Source organism: Phascolarctos cinereus, unplaced genomic scaffold, assembly GCF_003287225.1.
Source record: "Phascolarctos cinereus isolate Bilbo 61053 unplaced genomic scaffold, phaCin_HiC Scaffold_4;HRSCAF=312, whole genome shotgun sequence".
NCBI classification, from domain to species: domain Eukaryota; kingdom Metazoa; phylum Chordata; class Mammalia; order Diprotodontia; family Phascolarctidae; genus Phascolarctos; species Phascolarctos cinereus.
In genome coordinates, this window is record NW_027555847.1 from 725940848 (window position 1) to 725959027 (window position 18180).

General features: G+C 55.6%; 2 protein-coding genes across 6 annotated transcripts in view; one reads left to right on the top strand and one right to left on the bottom strand.

Moving 5' to 3' along the window:
* Window positions 1–345: 345 nt before the first annotated feature.
* On the top strand, window positions 346–15042 carry CCDC74B (coiled-coil domain containing 74B). Of its 5 annotated transcripts, XM_020996672.2 has the most exons (8): window positions 346–835; window positions 2025–2069; window positions 4755–4811; window positions 5411–5525; window positions 11299–11488; window positions 11595–11668; window positions 12346–12402; window positions 12712–15042. In XM_020996672.2, exons 1-8 carry the CDS (start codon window positions 604–606, stop codon window positions 12848–12850), a joined length of 909 nt encoding a protein of 302 aa, XP_020852331.2. In that variant the 5' UTR covers window positions 346–603; the 3' UTR covers window positions 12851–15042. The 5 variants fall into 5 exon arrangements, with proteins under 5 accessions (XP_020852331.2, XP_078010620.1, XP_078010621.1 ...); XM_078154494.1 differs by lacking the exon at window positions 12346–12402; XM_078154495.1 differs by lacking the exon at window positions 4755–4811.
* Window positions 15043–16539: 1497 nt separating this feature from the next.
* MED15 (mediator complex subunit 15) overlaps window positions 16540–18180 on the bottom strand; it is a 90821-nt gene continuing 89180 nt past the window's right edge. Inside the window, 2 exon segments of the mRNA XM_078154491.1 lie at window positions 16540–16773; window positions 17981–18079. Coding sequence (XP_078010617.1) covers window positions 16637–16773; window positions 17981–18079 — 236 coding nt within the window. The 3' untranslated portion in view covers window positions 16540–16636.

The window sequence follows — 18180 nt, forward strand, 5'->3', positions numbered from 1 at the left end:
AAGGGGGCGTGTCGAGTTGACCAATGGGGAATGCCCCACCACTTCACGCACTCTCCGCAAGTGACTTAAAGCGGCTCCTGCGTGTGGTCGGAGATCAGCCAATGGGGTAAGGCTCGTGGCCTCGGCCTCGCTTTCCTCATGAAGATTTTCCATCGCCCATATTAATGGAGACGTCTTCCCAGCCTGCAACCGAGTCTCACGCTCTCAGAAGTTCAGCCAATGGGAGCTCGGCTCGCTCCCACCGCCCCAGCACGCTGCTGAGGCTCAGCCAATCGGAGCCAGCCTCCGTGCCCTCTAGGCGGCCCAGCCAATGGGAGCTCAACTCGCGGCCTGGGGCGGAGCGGCTGCTCAGCCGGGCGGTGACCATGGTAACGCGGCGGCCCCCTGCGAAGTAGGCCGCTGCGGCCGCGAAGCCCGCCAGGGTGCGTCAGGGAGCTGGGGACGTGGGCGAAGCGGCCCGGGGCGGTAGCGGTCCCGGCGGTGCGGAGCGAGGCTGTCCGCTGGGCCAGGGGCGAGCGCCGCGAGTGGTCCGCGTGTGAGGGCCCGGGGCTGGTGGGCAGGCCCGGTTCGGCGGCCGGCCTGAGCCGGCTGCGGGTCGTGTAGATGCCGCAGCCGCAGCCGACCAGCCCCGGGCCGACCCTGGGGCTCCTGGGCATCGGCCCCGCGCCCGTGGTGATGGCGCCGCCCGCGGCCTTGCCTGGCCTGGCCAGGACGCCCGAGCTGCAGAAGCGCGTGCTGGACCTGGAGAAGAGCCTGCAGTTCGTGCAGCAGCAGCACGCGGACACCCTGCTGGGCCTGCACGCCGAGGTGGATCGGCTGCGCCGGGACAACCGCGGTGAGCGCCGAAAAAGTGCAGAGTCGGTGCTGGGCCGGGCGCGGGGACGGCCGCCCGAGGGGCTGGGGGGGGGGTGACTGGAGGAAAACCATAGAGCCACCCCCGAGGAAATGGTGATTAATCCGCAGAAACCTACCTGGGGCAAATGACCAAAAAAACCAGTTTGGGCACCAAAGCCAGTGACCACCAGTGGGGAAGGAAGAAACAAATCTTGGCGTTTGGACGTAAGGACTATCGTTGCTTTGACAGGCAGGAGAGTCCCCAAGCCAAGCATACACTCTCTTCCCCATCCCAGAGCCATTTCATCCATTTACACTCCATGTTATCTTATATAGACATTTCCTCCCCCCCCCAACATTGTCTCCACCGTTAGACTATAAGCTTCTTGAGGGCAGGCACCCTGTTTTTGCCTTTCTCTGAATCCCAAGTGCTAAGTACAGAGCCTAGCGCGTAGCCATTCGGTGCTTGTTGATTAGGGCAGCTGAGGGATCCCATGTACGGAGACCTCCCCACCCCACGTCTCCTCCCCAGGCCTGGGACCTCCTTCCCTTGCCATGACGGTGTTGGAGCCTGAAGACCTCTTGTCACTTCCCAAACCTGCCCGTGGCTTCCAGGCTGGACTCTGCCCAGTCCACCTCTCCCCACCCTGGCCCTGTTTGCCCAGCCTCCCAGTGCTCTGAAGCTCAGCCAGAGTCCTTCCAGAAATGTTTCACACGAGGGCTGGTGCTCAGCTGACCAATCTCAGGGCCAGTGCATAGCTTTGGAGAACCTAGGACCCCCCCCACCTCACCCCAGACCTCCCCCAGACAGTTACAGCTGGCACTTACCTGGCCCTTCACGATGTACCAAGCACAGTGCTCACAACGACCCCATTTTGCAGGTGAGGAAACTGAGGTAGAGGGAGGCTAGAATGGAGGAACACAGCTAGGTTCTACACTGTGCCCTGCCCGCTGGACCAGGGCCTGTCTCATAGGAAACCAAAGTTTACATCTTGATTGTACACCCCCAAAGTAGCTTCTCTAACTTAGCCTGTTCTGTTGCTGAGCCCTTTGAAGTCTGCTCTGACCAACGGCGGTTGGGGGGAGATTCTGAGCCTGGGAGATGAGGGGCTGGTCCCACACTTGAAGCCCCTTTGGGGGGGAGATGGACAAGGCAGCCAGAAGACACCCCTATCTTTGCTTGATTTCAGATCTTCACTATAAACTCATAATGAATCAGAAGCTGCAGCGGAAAGGTACGGCCCCCAGTCTGACCTGAAGGGAGCTTACTGTGCTGGATCTAGAGCAGGGGGGGGGGCTTGGAGAGCACCCCCTTTGCTCACCAGCCCAGCCAGGCCCGGAAGGATGAGTTTCAGTGCCCTCCTCCTCCCGATCAAGGGTTAACAGCATGAATCTACCTGAGACCAGGTGAAGCTGAGGAAGACAGTGTAGCCCAGGGTCCCAGCCAGGTTCTAGGTATCCCAGGAAACCAGAGGAAAACTTGGGACCTCTGACCTGTCCTGTGAGATAGGGAGTGCTCGGAGTGGTACTGTTGTCTTAGCAGGGAAAAAGCCGCAGCTCACTGGAGGGGAATGATGTGGGGGTGGGGGAGGGGAGAAACATTTATTAAGGGCCTCCGGTGTGCCAGGCAGAAAGACGATCTCATTTGGCCCTCACAGCAACCCAGGGAGGGAGGTCATGTTATTTCCTCCATTGTACAGCTGAGGAAACTGAGGCAGTCAGAGGTGAAGTGACGTGCCCACAGTCATATCTGCTGAGCGTCTGAGCTCAGATTGCATTTGTGGCTTCCTGACTCCTGGCACTCTATTGCATCACCAGATGCCTCTATTCACCCCTAAGAAGGGGCAAAGGCAGGATTCGAACCCAAGTCTCAGGATTCCAAGGGTTGTGTCCACAACATAAAACACACAGAAACAAGAACGAGGGGTGTTGTTTGTGAGCAGCGGGAGAGCTGCTGGAAGGCAGGTGGGGCAGAGCGCATCCTGGGGCTTGGGACCCACGACATCTCCCCCCTCCTGCTGCATGTTCATCTGGGACCTGTTCTCCCATCCCTGGAATGTCCTGCAGCCAGCTTCACCTCCCAGTCCTGCTTGAGATGAGCTCAGGAGCCACTTCTGGGGTGAAGCCTCTTCGATCTCTCCTCTTCCCTCTGCCCCTTCTCTGTCTCCTCTTCCTGCCTCTTTCCCTTTCCTCCTTCCTGTCTCCTCTTCCTGTCCCTTCTCCTCCCCCCCTCTCTTTTCTCTTCACCCTCCTCTTCCTCTCATCTCTCCTCTCTCCACTCTTATCCCTTCTCCCTCCTCCTCTCCCTTTCTCTCCATACTTACCTGTTTTTCTCATTGTTGTAACTCTCTGGCCCTCCAGCATCGAATTCCCTGCTCATGGAAGGCAAGGAATGTTTTGTTTTCCTCTTTCATCTCCAGCACCCAGCCTGGGGCCTTTGCATACCATAGGTGTTCAATGTTTGTTGAAGACAAGTAGGAATTTCCCCTGAGAGAAGTTGCAGAAGCACTTTGAAGCTTGCTAGGAAATTAAGCTTCATCTCCACGAAAGCTGCGCCACAGCTGACTGGGGTGTGCTGGGAACCCTGGGCTCCCCCTGCCTGGAGATCGCGTAGCCACGGCTGAAATGTCCTTTGTCCCTGACGGTCTAGAGGGGATGCCCACTCGGGCCCTGACGTTCTGGAGGGGACACCCACTCAGGCCCTGACATTCTAGAGGGGACGCCCGCTCGGGCCCTGACGTCCTAGAGGGGACGCCCGCTCGGGCCCTGAGGTTCTAGAGGGGACGCCCACTTGGGCCCTGAGGTTCTAGAGGGGACGCCTGGTCAGGTAGATCCTGAGGTTCTAGAGGGGATGCCCGCTCAGGCCCTGAGGTTCTAGAGGGGACACCTGGTCAAGTAAGTCCTGAGGTTCTAGAGGGGATGCCCGCTCAGGCCCTGACTTTCTAGAGGGGACACCCACTCAGGTAGGTCCTGACGTTCTAGAGATGTCCGCTCGGGTCCTGACGTTGTAGAGGGGACGCCCGCTCGGGCCCTGACGGTCTACAGGGGACTTCTGCTCAGGTACAGGCTCTCCACAATCCCTTCACATGATGAAATTCTTGAATCAGTTTGAGAATGATTTGTGGGGGAAAGGACAACTCAGAGGAACCAGTAATAATAATTAGTAATAACTTTTATACGGCATTGTAAAGTTTATAAGTGCTTTCCCATATATCATTTCATTTGATCCTCACAGCAACCCTGGGAGATAGGTGCTATTACTAGCTTCATTTTACAGATGAGGAAACTGAGGCAGAGGTCAAGTGACTTACCCAGAGCTACATAGCTGGCAAATGTCTGAGGCTGGATTTGAACTCAGGTCCACCTGACCTCAACAAGGTTCTACAGGGTCATATGATTGAGCTAGGAGAGGCCGCTGTCAGAGCCATCTGAGAGCTGGCTTTTTTTGGCAAATTGTCAGAGCTTCAAACTATCCGGCAGCTCAGTCCTCTAGTTTGGCCTCTTTCATTTTACAGAAAAGAAACTGAGGCCCAGAGTGAAGTGGCTTGTGTGAGATCTCACTGTAAATTAGTGGCAGAGCTCGGGACTCAATCTCAGGCATCTTGATTTTCAGTCCTGGGGCCTTGTGGGTCTCTCCGGGAGTGGGGGGGGGTAATAAAGATTTATGCCTTGCCTAATGTGTGCCAGGCACTGTGCTGAGCTGCTGACGGATATGATCCCTACAACAACCTGATGAAGGAGATGCTGTTATTATCCCCATTTTACATTTGAGGAAACTGAGGCAAACAGAGGCGCAGTATGAAGTGGCTTGCCCAGGCCATACTCGGGTTTTCCTGACTCCAGACTCCAATTCTTTCTCCGTGGTGCCACCAGCCCACCTCACCCACACGGGGCGTTAACTCCTGAATGTTGTCTTGTAGGCGTGGCTTCTTCCAGTCCCTATTTTCTCAAGTCCAGCTCAGGTGTGGTGTCGTCAGGTGAGAGTCAAAGGACAGGGGAGCACTTGCTAGTGGGGCTGTAGAGCGGTGGGAGCGGCACAGCCCTGGCCCACCCTGAGTCCTGCAGACGGGCAGAAGAGGGAACCCTTTTCGGGGAAGGGACCACGAGCTAAGCAAAAGCAGAAGGCAGCTGTCAGCCCAGCACACAGGGCTCGTCACGTCCCCTCGTGTCACAGAGAGGGGAGGCACTTGCCTGAGGTCACGAAGTAAAGGGTTAGCCCCGTTTGAACCCTGGCTGGCTGCTGGCTGCCAGACCAGGGCAGTTCCCCTCGATTGAATCTGCCGTCACCCAGAGGTCAGCATGCCCACACTTGTTCTGTCTAGGGCAGCGGCAGGAGGGGTGGGACCAGATGACCCTTCTGGCTCTGAAGTCTTTGGTCCACGACCAGCAAGTTTTCAGACAAGTGTTCCCAGCCCTGGTCTGCTCTGTGGGGGCTGAGAACAAAAACACTTTGTAACCAGCGGGTCAGTCTGAGCTGCCCCGCTGCCTCTGGCCCGGGTCCAGCATCAGGTCCTCCAGACGGCTTCTAAAAAAGCACCCCTGACACTTGATCTCTTGCTCCGTGTTCGGACCGCAGGTTGCTCATCGTCCAAAGTCAAGCATTTGTTTTGCTGCCCAAAGAAACATGAGGTGGGGGAGTCCGGAGAAGAGAAGCAGGGCCCCAGCGTCAAGATGGAGAAAGGCCCAGCCAGGTAGGTGCTGGCTAAGCCCGAAGGGCTGGGAATGGGGAGCAGAGGCGGACAGACCTTGCTCACTTCATCTGAACCCCCCCTCCCCTCCCGGAGCAGGGACTGAGGTGTCTTCCACCCTCCCCAGTGCTCTTCACAGTGGAAGGGAAGCTTATTCAGAGGAGCCTGTGGTTGGTGTAACATCTCTTAGGCAGGGCATTGCAGAGGACCCTTGTTCACAGACACGTTCTGCCCACTCGAGGCTCCTGGGATTTGGAAAGCTCCTAGGAGCCGAGGAGGCTGGCTTGTCCTGAAGTCTCTGGCCCAAAGCTGTGGCTCTTGGCTTCTAGCTGTAAGGTCCGGCCAGTGGCACTGTGGGCCGTGACAGTTACCTTGATGGCCTTGCTTGCCAGGAGCTGTGAGAGAGAGCGAAGGCACGTGGCATCCAGCCGGCCTCGGGGTTGGGTGGCGTTGGAGGAGGGGTCCGGCCCACTGGGTGACTTCGGGCAGGTCTCTGCACCTCATTAGGCCTCGAGGGCTTTCCTGTCAAATGAGGGACTTGGGCCAGGCGAGTGACCAGGCTTGTGTTGCTGCAGCAGAGAGCTGAGAGCCACAGAGCTGGAACCCTCCTGGCTGTGTGGCCCAACCCTAGTCATGAATGTAGGACCCCTCTTTCTGTTCAGGGACTGGTTGGAAAGGCCTCTTAGGTCTGGAGTCAGAAAACCCAGATTTGAAACAGCGTCCTTGGGAAAGACAAAGATCCCAGAGTCTCAGGGCTAGAAGGAAGCTTGGCAGCTGCTGTAAAACCCATATCTGACAAAAAGAGCCCCGTGCACTCTGGGCCCAGCCTCATCTGCCCCTTGGCTGTGGTCCTTCAGCAGGCTTGCAGGCAGCTCCCACACTGCCCCCTGCCCCAGCCCCAGGTGCTTTCATCAATCTTTATTTGACGTGGATTCCAGACCTCTCGCTGTCCTCAGGCCTCCTTGGGACAGTGTCTTCCTTAGCCAAGGACTCTGGTCAGAGCAGAGGGCAGGCCGGCCATTGCTTTGACCACAGCTCATGGTCCCTTTAGCTGTTGGCTGTTTGCTAAAACTTTTTTTCCCCTAAATGCGGCCTAACTTTTCTTTCGCCATCTTCTGCTGGTGAAGTTGATTTTTTTGAGCGCAACCATAAGATGTCACATTTACGCCTGTGTCCTTGCCTATGGATCTCGGTGGATCCTGGCAGTCATCCGGTGAGTTGGCTGTTCTGTCCAGCTTTGTGCTGCCCGTGGACTGGATGAGGACATCCTGGCCCTGCCTTCTTCATTCACAGTCACTGAGGGAGAGCCTAAGCAGCCCAGCCCCACATACAGTTCCCTGGGGCCTCCCCTGTGAGTCTTCCAAGATCAGTCGAACCACCAACACCCGACCTTTCTGCAAGGTGTATCTAACCAGCTGTCCTGCTGCTTAGCCCACATCTGTCCCATCCTTTCTGTGAGACAAGCATGAGGTAACCCTCTCTCTGCAACATCCCCTGACCTACCAGGGTTGTGACCGTTCAAAAAGGACACGAGGCTGATCTGGAATTCCTTGGTTCTAAGGCAGCCCCAGGGGCTCTGTGGGAGCCCTGCTCCCCCTTCCGCACGGTCACTGACCATCCCTCTGATCGTTCTGGCGTCAGCCAGAGTCGCGGTCGCCGGCTCATAGCTGGCTCACTGTCTGTCCTCTTGCTTTCTTTGCTCTTCTCCGATCCTTCCTGCAGGATCTCTTCCCATCTTCCATGATCTTTCCGATGTCACTGAGAATGATGTTTGCCTGCGTCAGACGCTGGCGGTGGCTCAGAGGTGACATTGGCTGGTTTTTTCCAGCCCTGATCCAGGGGACTGAATTCCTCAGGACAGCGAGCTGCTGCTCTCTCATGCTCGCTCTTGGCCATCTGGGCATCTCGGCAGAGAAGCTGAAGCAGCGTCAGGACGGAGTGACAGCCGCCTTCTCTCTGCTGACGGCACCGTTCCATCCAGCCCAGGCCAAGCCAGGTGTGGCCTTTCCTTCCTCTTCCGCTTTTCCCTGACATTTTGCCAAAAATAAACAAGCAAAGCCTTCCTCAATCACAGATCCACTTAGCGCCCTTTGTTCTGGCCTTTGACTCCATGGACTCTTCTCCTAGGACTGCATCAGCCCTCTGGAGCTCTCCTCTCCTAATGTGCTTTGAAAACAAGATCAAAGCCAGCGGACAAGGCCCCTTCAGACATTGCCATTTTTCCTCCACGACAGAATTTGTCTCCCTCGGTTGCCAGAATCTTATGAAGTTTCTCACCCTTCCTCTGCGGACATCCCCTGTCTAGATTTTAATCCCTGAGAGCCTGCACCTGCTCCCTCCGACCTCTGCACCCCGCCTCTGGGGCGCAGGTCAGACTAGCAGAGGGAAGGCCCCTCCCCCGCCCCCGGGCTCCCATCATTTTCACCTCACCTATCGGTTTTTTCCTTGGTGAGAATCAGATTCAGAATAGAATGTGTTTTAGTTTCCCATCTCCTGAAGCACAAAATTATCATCATGGCCAGTCAGGAAGTTAAGAGCTGCTCTCCTTGAGTAGAGGGAGAGAGATTCTGTGGAGGATGAGACGGCTGGAGTCGCCGTGACGGTCAGCCCAGGGGCCCAGGCTGGGGCCTGGTTCTTTACCTCCTTTCTGTTCTGGTGGTCTGAGGACAACACTGTCCTGCTTCCACCGATGTTCACCCAGAGGTTTCGTAGGATTTCCTTGCATCATTACACCTTCCTAATATACAGTGCTAGCCCACCCTACTCCCACACTTTTACCCGTCTGGTTTTTCTGAATAGTTTACCTATCCAGGGCCATATCTTAGCCATGGGTCTGTCCCACCGTGTCTCAGTGTTTACCCTTGAAAGTAAATGTTGCCTCCTTATATGCACAGAGTCTGGAGTCTGGAGTCAGGAAGACCCGAGTCCAAATCCAGCCTGAGACAGGAGCTTTGTGACCCTGGGCAAGTCACTTACCCTGTTTTCCAAAGTTTCCTCAACGATAAATGGGGATATCCCAGGGTGGTTGTGAGGATCCATGGAGACAGTATTTGTAAAATGCTTAGCACAAGGCGTGGCACCCGGTGCTGCACAGATGCTTACCACCTGAACTTTATGAGGCTTTTCTACTGGCTTCCTTATTGAGTTTCCTCTCCTGTGAACTTGTGTGCCTCTCAACTGCTGTGGCTTCTGTCTACGATCTCCTCCTTGACGGACAGACTTGGGCTGTTTTGGACTCCATGCCCTCTGACCCTCTTCCGTTTGAAGCCCCTCACTGGCCTTTATCAGGCGTATTCCCTCCCTCCATTCTTGTATCTTGAGCGTGGTCTACAAACCTGAATCCCATTCTCAGATGCAGCCTTCTCTGGTGCCTCTCCAGCCTTTGGTGGAGTGCTGGCAGGAAGACCCCAGGCCACGAGGCTGTGTGCAGTCTTGGCCAGGAAGGCTTTTTTGGGGCCTCCTGGCAGCACAATTTGTGCCCACAGGTGGTTCTGTTTTGATAAAAGTCCATTAGGCCTTGGCATGTGTGCTCCCCCCTGCCCAGCCCCGGGGGCCTAGCTCTTTCCTGGAGGACCCCTTGCCTCATCGCGCCTTGGACCACAAGCGGCTCCTTCTGTCTCAGCATCCTTTGCTGTCATCTTGGGGAGAAGCCTGATGCTGGGTTCTCGCTTCCAGGTATGCAGTGATCCTTCCCTTCCTTCTCCATGGGATCTCCTTCCCTTCTGCCTCTCCAGACCCGAGGATCAATTGCTCGGTCGAGGCATTCATTCATTCCTTCAGCCTCCCAAAGAGCAGTGTCTGGGCAGTGTCGGGAGCAGAGACCCCTCACACTCGGGGCTGGTCGCTGCACTTCCCAGCCGTCCATACGGCGGCCTCGGTCCTTAGCTTCAAGCCTACTTGGGGGTTCTACAAAAGCCCTGCTCGGGTGCCATTTTAGACACCTTTATACAATACACTATTACCCCTACCAACTTGGTCACTACACCTAGTTTCCTTTCATTAGCCTCTTACTACTTTGTTTTCACAAATTTACTTGACCATTTCCTACCCACCCCGCCTTACAAACTACCTCCTCTAGTCCTCCTCCTCTTTCTGTCATTTCTCCTCTGTCCTTTTTCTCCTTAAGATCCATCCATCAACAAACATTTCACACCTACCACGGGGGCCAGGAATTGCGCGAAGTGCTGGGAGTCTAGAGACGACAACAGACACATGAACCAACAGCTCTGGACAAGATAAGACAGGAGAGAATCAACAGAGGGGAGACGCTGGAACGACAAGGGGCTGGGGAGAGCTTCCTGCAGAAGGCGGGATGTTAGTCGGCACTTACAGGAAGCCAGGCGGGCCAGTGGTCGGAGCAGAGGAGGGAGAGCAGTCCAGGCCTGGGGGATGGCCAGAGAGAATGCCTGGACCCAGGAGCTGGAGGGTCTGGTTCACGGAGCAGCTAGGAGGCCGGGGGGATTGGATCAAAGAGTACACGTTGGGGAACGAGGTGTGAGAAGACCAGAGAGGCGGAAGGGAACAGCTTAGGGAGCAAGGTGACACAGTCAGCCCTACACTTTAGGAAAATCACTTTGGTGGCTAAATTGGAGGACGGATTGGAAGGGGAGAGATGAAGCAGGCAGACCTCCCCCCAGCCCCCAGCAGCTACTGCAACAGTTCAGGTGTGAGGGGATGAGGGTACCAGGGTGGGGGCACTATTGGAGGAGAGAGGGGCGTGTATTGGGGAGATGACACAGCGGAAAAATTGAGAGCCCCTGGCACCATATTGGATGTTTGGGGAATGAGAGAGTCTGGGATGACCCTGGATTATGAGCCTGGGACTGGGAGATGCTCTCCATAGTAATAGGGAAAGTAGGAAGAAGGAGAGTTTCGGGAAAGAAAACGAGCTCAGCTTTGGACCTAGTTGATTGAGTGTTAAGACATCTCCTGGACATCCTGTTGGAGATGTCTGAGAAGCAAGAGTGAAGGTCAGCAGAGATTGGGGCAGGCTAAATTCTGAGAGTCATCAGCATAGAAATGGTAATTAAGTCCAAGGGAGCTGAGATCACCAGTGTAGAGGGAGAAGAGAAGGACAGAGCCCTGAGGGGCATCTGTGGTTAGAGGGCATGATCTGGAGGAGGGTCCATCAAGGTAGACCCAGAAGGAGCCAAAGTCAGAGTGGGGAGGAAAACCAGGAGAGACTCAGGGAGGAGGGAGGGATGGACAGTGCCCAAGGCTGCAGAGAGGCCGAGGAGGAGGATGGAGAAAAGGCCACTGGATTTGGCATCTAGATCATCGGTTGCTTTGGAGAGAGCAGCTTCAGTGGAATGATGAGTTTGGAAGCCAGACTGTAAGGGATTAAAGGAAAGGCGATAGAGAGGAGGCCACTAGTGTAGATGGCCTTTTCCAGGAGTTTTGCCATAAAGAGAGAGAACAAATAATTTATAAAATAAGACTGAGGTCTTCTCCTTAACCTTTTCTCAAATTCTCCCAAATTTCTCCTCGGTCCATAAGCATTTATTGAGTGCCTCCTTTGTGCCAGGCACTGTGCCACACTGGGGACACAGAGAAAGGTAAAAGGCAGTGCCTGCCCACAAGGAGCTCCCAGTCTAATAGGGGATGTACCTGGAGAATCTGGGGAGGTCTACAAAGGGGAGGGGCTTGCATTTCTGCATTCAGCATCTGGCTTTCCAGATATACGGAGACCCTCCGACGCCCCGGGTGGCGCTTGTCTGAGAAGAGGTGCCGCCTGCACCAACTGGAAACATGCCCTTTGTCTGTTGTCGTGTTTTAGAGCAGAAGACACGGAAGCGTCGCCCTCCATGCTGATCCCCATGATGTCCTGCCAGCCCCAGCTCAAACACATCCTGGGGGTTACATCCTCGCCGAAGCTCCCCCCACACACGCGGAAGCTGTCCACTCTTCAGCAGTGTGAGCTGGTCATTCGGCAGCTGTGGAATGCCAACCACCTGCAGGCGCAAGAGGTGAGCCCCCACCCTGCTGGCCATGGGAGAGCAATGCTGGGGCATCCAGCAGGGGCGTGGCCGTGCAGAGCGTGCCCTCAGCGGCCTTTCTGTCCATGTCCTTCAGCTGCAACACCTGAAGTCCGTCCTGGAAGACAGCACCCGACAGGCAGCCGAAGGCCCTTCGGCCAACCGTTCCAAGTAAGAGGCCTGGCGGAGGAGGGGCAGGGGCCTGCCCTGAACTAGACATGACCTGCCTGTCTCTTTTGTCTTTTCTCAAAAGGAGGGCATTGGGAGAAAAAAAAATAACACCCATCAGTGTGTGTTCTCTGCAGGGTCCTGTGCCAGGTACAGGGGGTTGAGAGGCAGGCCAGCAAAGACTTGGCCATTGGGTTCCCGATACACCCTTGAAGCGGCAGGAGCGAAGCCAGGCTGCGCTAGGGGATGCATCCCCACTTCGGCCTCCCTCTTGGAGGGGTGGGGTGGGGAATCTTCCCTCTCCAAAGGTCACAAGGATAGGATCCTTCTCCTGGGGATGGAGCCTCACAGGATAGAAGCCCAGAAAGAGCCCCAAGTATATGTATAAAATGTGTGGGTACAAGGCGCACAGAATGGGAAACCAAGCCCTTCATGGTAAAGAAACTCCCTGTGGATGAAACACGGCTCTTCCCCGGCTTACTATCCGACAAGCACCTGGCCACCTGCATCAGAGGGGAATTGGGCACTGATTTGTGGGCTATTATGGTGATGTAGGCATGAGGTGCAGGTGGGCCCTGGGGCTCTGCCCGGGCCTGTTGGGGTCAGCACTGCTCACATGGCCATCCGCTTTCTCCAGCTTGCCCCAAATCTCTCTTAGGGCAGACATTTTCTTCACTCAGGCATCAGGAAGGTATGCAGTTTCCCAAAGTTGCTGTTAAGAGTGCAGCCAAAAAATGGTAAGCAACTGGCTTATGCAGCATCAGAGATGCTCTGCATGGGCAGATGTCCTGTCTCGGGCCTCGCTGAGGCCTCCACCTCTTCCATGAGAAAGCCTGGCATGGCTGGTCCCATCTCTCCTCGTCCGTTCATGGGCCCGATTCCCTGGCGGCGCTAACAAGACAGTTAGCTCTAACTCCGGCCCCTCAGTGAGGAAGGCCCCAGTAAGGCAGGTGGAGGTCAGGCAGGGCTGCCCACTGCCAGCTCTGGCCTCACTGAAGCAGCCAGACTGACCATGCCAGTGACACGGTTCTGTTCTCCTCATTCAGTTTGATCCTAGCCCCAATACCTGGGGCAGAGAGAGCAGTCCTGCCCGCCCTGAAGCAGACCTTGAGAAATAGCTTTGCCGAGAGACAGAAGAGAATGCAGGCTATCCAGAGCCGCCGTCTCCACCGCACGGTCCTGTAGACGGCACCAGGCTGGTGCGGACGGGGGACCAGGGAGTGGGAGCGGGAGTGGGACCACAAGCACGTGGGGGCGGCAGCCTGAGCAGATGCCTTGCAAGGTCAGGTCATCAGCAGCGCTTCTCGCCTTGACCTCTGACCATCAAGTTCTCGTCAATGAGATGGTGTCAACGCTTCCTTCTTGGCCTCATCAGTCAGACTGCTGCCATTTTCCCCAAAACACATGCTCACATAAAAATGAATTAGGAAATTACTTTTTCCCTACCAGCTAGACTGTTGAGTTAAATCTTTATCTACATTCCTCGTGTTGTGTTCCTTCATAAGCCACTTCATGAATTGGTCTTAAGTTCTGGGGGGTGCCCCTGCTTCCACCATGGACTCTGGCATCCCCAGGTCCAGGCAGGCCTGCCCTGCTGACCGTCAGGAGCTGTGCCCCCAAGTTGACCCCTAGAGCTCCCGTTTATACAACCGTGTGAAGGTCGGCCATAGGTCACTCTTTAATGTGGCCGGTATAAAACCAGAAGGTGGAATCAAAAACATTTTTGAAAGCCCCTGTCATGGTCCAGGCAGGCTAGACAGGTCTGGGGTGCAACTCGGCCACATATCCAGCCTGTCATCCCGGCCCAAGGAGGGCATGAGGTAATGGCTACTCAGGCAGGGGGATACTCCATCAGAGCCATTCTTAAATATGGGGCAACTCTGGCCAGTGGCTCCGGTCTGTTAGACTTCTTCCTCAGCTCCTGGGACATTTTTTTTTTCTTCCCATCCAAAGAGTTTGATTTTTAGGGGAGCACCTTTTGGCTGCACCAAGCCACCCTGATCAACTGAACCTATCAGGAGAGCCTCCCTATGCCTCTTTCTAGACCCCTCACCCGGCTTTACAGAGTTGGGCAGTTTTACCAGGCCCAACTGACGAGCAGGTCTGGGGAGCCCACGGAGGGCAGTCCAGGCCCCGGGGCTCTTGCCCATCGCCAGTGGTTCTGAGTGTAGACTTGGGTGGCCCCTTTTTTCCAAGAGGCAATGTCTGGAGGTTACTCCGTGGCATTCTTCCTACTTGACCTCGCTCTTCCTGACCACACAAACTACCTCTTACAAAGAGGGTCTTCCTTTTGCTTTTCTCCCCTTCCTCTCTCTGAACCGGACGGTTATGTTCCTGAAGGACGAATTTAGTCGAACGTCTAGATACGAGGCCCCGTGCCAGGGTGTTGTTTTGTTTTTGTTGTGTCTGACTCTGTGACCCCATTTGGAGTTTTCTTGGCAGACATACTGGAGTGGTTTCCCATTTTTTTCTCCAGCTTATTTTATTTACAGATGAGGAAACTGAGGCCCACCGGGCTAAGTGACTTGCCCAGGGTCACCCAGCTAGTCGGTGTCCGAGGCCAGATTTGAACTCATGAAGATGACTCTTTGGACTCCAGGCCTGGCACTCTATCCACTATGGCACTCCTAGCTGCCCCAACTGTCAGGATCCACTGATACAAAGACCGGAGGGCAATGGCCCCTTCCTGTGAGCAGCTTATAATGGATGGGGAGAAAACCACTTGGGCGGTCCTACACGTGCCAATACAAAAGTGAGCTCCCCAGGGGCATCTCGAAAGGCCTCATGGAGGAAGGGGACTTGGGACGAGTGGGCGAAGAGCAGCCTTGCAAAGGCCAGAGTGGGGAGAGGCAGCCCCCGAGCAGCCAGTCTGCTGGGGTACAAGAGTGGGGGGGACGGAGTCAGGTGAAATTAGTCTCAAAAGAGGGGGTGGTTGTTCCACTATCTCCATGCGCTTTCTTGTAAAACCACAGGAAGAAATACTCCAAGTCAGTAATAAGAAAAAGGTAACTACGGTGCACAGTAAAGCCATGCTGTGCGATGACTGAGTGACAGACTTAGCCCTTGTCAGCGACTCGAGCATCTAAGAGTCTCCAAAAGTCTCATGAGCTGGAATGCAGATCAAAGCACACTGTTTGCTCTTTTTTCTTCTGTTTTGTTTCTTCTTTCTCGTTTCTCCCACTGGTTCTAATTTTTCTTTACAATATAACTGATGTGAAAATATGTTTTCAGCTGAATGTTTAAGTAGAGCCTATATCAGATTGCATGCTGTCTTGGGGACGGGGGAGGGGAGGAAGGAGACAGTTTGGAACTCAAAAGCTTATGGAAGTGAATGCTGAAAACTAAAAGTTCAAAATTAAAAAAAAAAAAAAGAAAAAGGTAACCCCAAATCCCCAGGCCCCAGCTCACACTCAGAAAACTGGCAGAGAGGCAGGGGATGGGAACGGTCAAGTCTGGAGGCCTGCTGGTGCCCCCGCTGTCAAGGGAGCTGTGAGTTGGTCAACCAGGGGGCAGGCGCTGGTGAATCACAAGATGGGGATGAGGACGTCCATGCCCTTTGTGTGATTTTGGAAAGTCTACCAGTGACCACTCTAGACGCGAGGTCATCCAGGCCGAGCCCCGGCCGACTTTCCCATGGTCCCATGTGAAGTTGGTGACAGAGGCTTTTTCCACTCTTTCGTTTCTGGACTAGAGGGCAACAAAGGAGCTGCCTGTATTTGGGCATTAATGACTTTATGAAATCAAACGGTGAGTGACCATCCTGTGAGCTAAGTGATGGGGTGGCCACCATTCTGGTGCCTGGTTATGTCAAAAATGAGTGAAAATCACTTCGTGTCAAACACAGGAATAAATTTATTATAATAATCCAAAGAACCACAAATAATATATAAGTGTGTGTGTACAAAATGTTGCCCCTCCCCCTCAGTCAGCATGCCCCGCCTGAGGCCCCACCCCCACTCTTTGGCAGGGGCTGCCCATGTGGCAGCCTCGAGGGAGGTCCCGGAAGGGACTCTTTCAGGGAGGAGCCAGTGCCTGGGATCCCAAAGCTCAGTTGGGGGAAGGGAGCAGATTCTTCCTTGGTTGAGAAGCCTGGCTCCCATCTCTCCATGTTTCACGTTCCCGGTCCTGAGCTCTGCCACTACATCCCGGGGGAAGCCAGTGACAACCCCAGGAGTCAATGAAGAGTCATGAGTGGACTCAAATTTGGCTTTCCAGAAAATAAGCAGGCAGGTGGGGATGGATTGGAAGGTGGCCGCCTCTGACTGCAGGACAACCAGCAGAGACCTCATGACAGGGCCCAAGAAAGGGGGAGGCTAGTGACAGCCCAGTGTGACGGGAGGTGGGGGTCCAGGCCAGATGCCGTGGGAGGCTCCCTGGCCCAGCGGGAAGGGGCCTTGGGACCACGACTACCAAGCCAAGGAAGGAGGCTGCATTCAGAGGACCTCTCAGAACCTGCTTTCTTAGCTGCCTCCACGTGAGGAGGAAAGAATTAAACAGAAAGGGAAGCTTCCCATGTTCTGAACTTCCTCTGCTGCAGCCACATGGATCTGTAATCTAGCGTGGGAGAAGAGCCATCCAGCCCTGAGCTCCCCCTTTTCTCAACAAGCAGGGATGTGGAAGCCAGAGAGGATGTTGGGGCCAGGTGCCCCAGCGGGGCTCAGCAGGGGGACAGCAGCGGGGAGGCTGAGAAGAAACCATCAGGTGACAATATGGAGGCCGTCGCCCTGGGGGAGTGAGTGACTCCTGGGCGGGGGTCTACAAGGGGACCGGTCAAGTCCCTCCCTAAGACAGCCGTTCACAAACAATTACACAGCCTGCAGAAACGAGTCTCGATGCCAGGCGAGTGGTACAAAGGCAGGAGGGGATGGGGGAGGCTAAATCTACTGGCCGGGCTCTCCGGTGAGCTCCACCTGGCCACCACCACCACGAGGCTCCTCCCGCTGAGGTCTGGCCCGGCTGGAGGGGAGAGGGCTACGCAGCTGAGAGGCAGGCCTGCCGGATACTCTGCGCCCACGTGTTGAGGAGAGCAGTGACTGAATGCTTGTCGGGGAGCTGAAGCAGCTTGGAAGTCATGTACTGATGCACAGACTGAAGGAATGGGTTGGCTTCTGGAAAGGAAACAAAGGTAAGGGCTGACCTCACGCGGGCAGTGAGGACAGAGGAGGAGGGGGCCGCCAGCTCCACGCTGTCCCTCAGGACCAGCCTTGTAGCTTCCAGTTAGCCCCCCAGGGAGGCTCTGCCTTTGGGACTTCTCTCAGCTGTCCTCCTGACTCTCCCCCACCCAGGACCATCTTAATGGCACAGGTCTGACTCCACACTCCTCTCCAGCTGTCCTTCACATGTTACTGTCATGGGCTGTCTAGGCCCTACAGCATCTCTCCACCCAGCAGTGAATGCCAGTGCCCAGCAAACATCCTGGCTCGCTCACCACCTTCCCTCGGGTCATCCGAGTCCATCCACATCCCCCTCTAAAGCCAGAGCTCACAGCCTCCTCTGAGATCCAGACCTAGCCAAGCGAGTCCCTCTCTGGCGGTCTCCGGCTCTGCCGAATGAGGGGTGTTGGCCCAGAAGCTCTCCAAGGTCCCTTCCAGCCCTGACCATCTCTGCCTCTCTGGTCTCCATGACTAAGAAGCACCTCCCCCCAAGAAGTCTTCTCTGACTGCTACAGCCCCGCCTCATCTCATCCTCTGACCCGAGGCACTGGCTGATCACACCCCTGGAGGTCACGGGATGTCAAGAGAGGAAAGTGACCTCGGGGAGGACTGACGAGTCCAGGCGAAAGACCGCTTGAGCCAACGGCAGTCTGTCCCTGCTCTCCGGCCGGCCGAGCGGGCACATCCCATCTCAAGAAGGTGGGGCTCATTAGCCACCTTGTGCCATGAATCACTCTGGTCATCAGGGAGGCCTGTCAACTGCTCCTTGGAATGTTTTTAACAATTTCACAATAGAAGGAGATGCTAAATTCTAGTTAGACAAAACAAACGCAATTGATTTCCCATCCATTTATTTCCAATCTGTCCGTGGCCCCCCAAAGGGTTGAGATCCCCGGCCAGGTCAAGCTGCCCAAGGCAGGAGATGGCCCCTTTTCACTTCCTCGGGATTCCTCCTCCCCCAGCACCAGTGCTGAAGAAGCATAAACAGACCACCAAGCTCCTGGTACCCACCTCTCAGCCCCAGGAATCTGCTGAGCCCGAGGAGGACGGCAGACGGCAGCAACATCGTCACCCACAACACCCCGTGCTCAGCAGGCCCCGCGGGTCCCTGCCCCAGCCCCCCTCCCTTTCCGGACCCATGAGCTTCAGCGGATGGACGTACCGTATTGCCAGTGCCTGTCTATCCACAGAGGGCTCTGGGCCGGGTAGTCTGCGGGAACACTGAGCTCCAGCGGCGGGACGCTGGGGAGGTTCTTGTCATCTGCACACGATACAAGACGCTGGCTAGTCCCAACAGGGCCGAGCCGGGGCTGGCTTCCCGCTGCACCGCACCGCCTCCTGGCCCAAGGCGGGCTGTCTGGG

Coding starts and splice junctions, on each gene's coding strand:
- CCDC74B (XM_020996672.2), top strand. CDS start 604: ATGCCGCAGCCGCAGCCGACCAGCCCCGGGCCGACCCTGGGGCTCCTG. Junction 11,669..12,345: donor CCTTCGGCCAACCGTTCCAA/GTAAGAGGCCTG, acceptor TTCTTCACTCAG/GCATCAGGAAGGTATGCAGT. Junction 12,403..12,711: donor AAGAGTGCAGCCAAAAAATG/GTAAGCAACTGG, acceptor CTCCTCATTCAG/TTTGATCCTAGCCCCAATAC.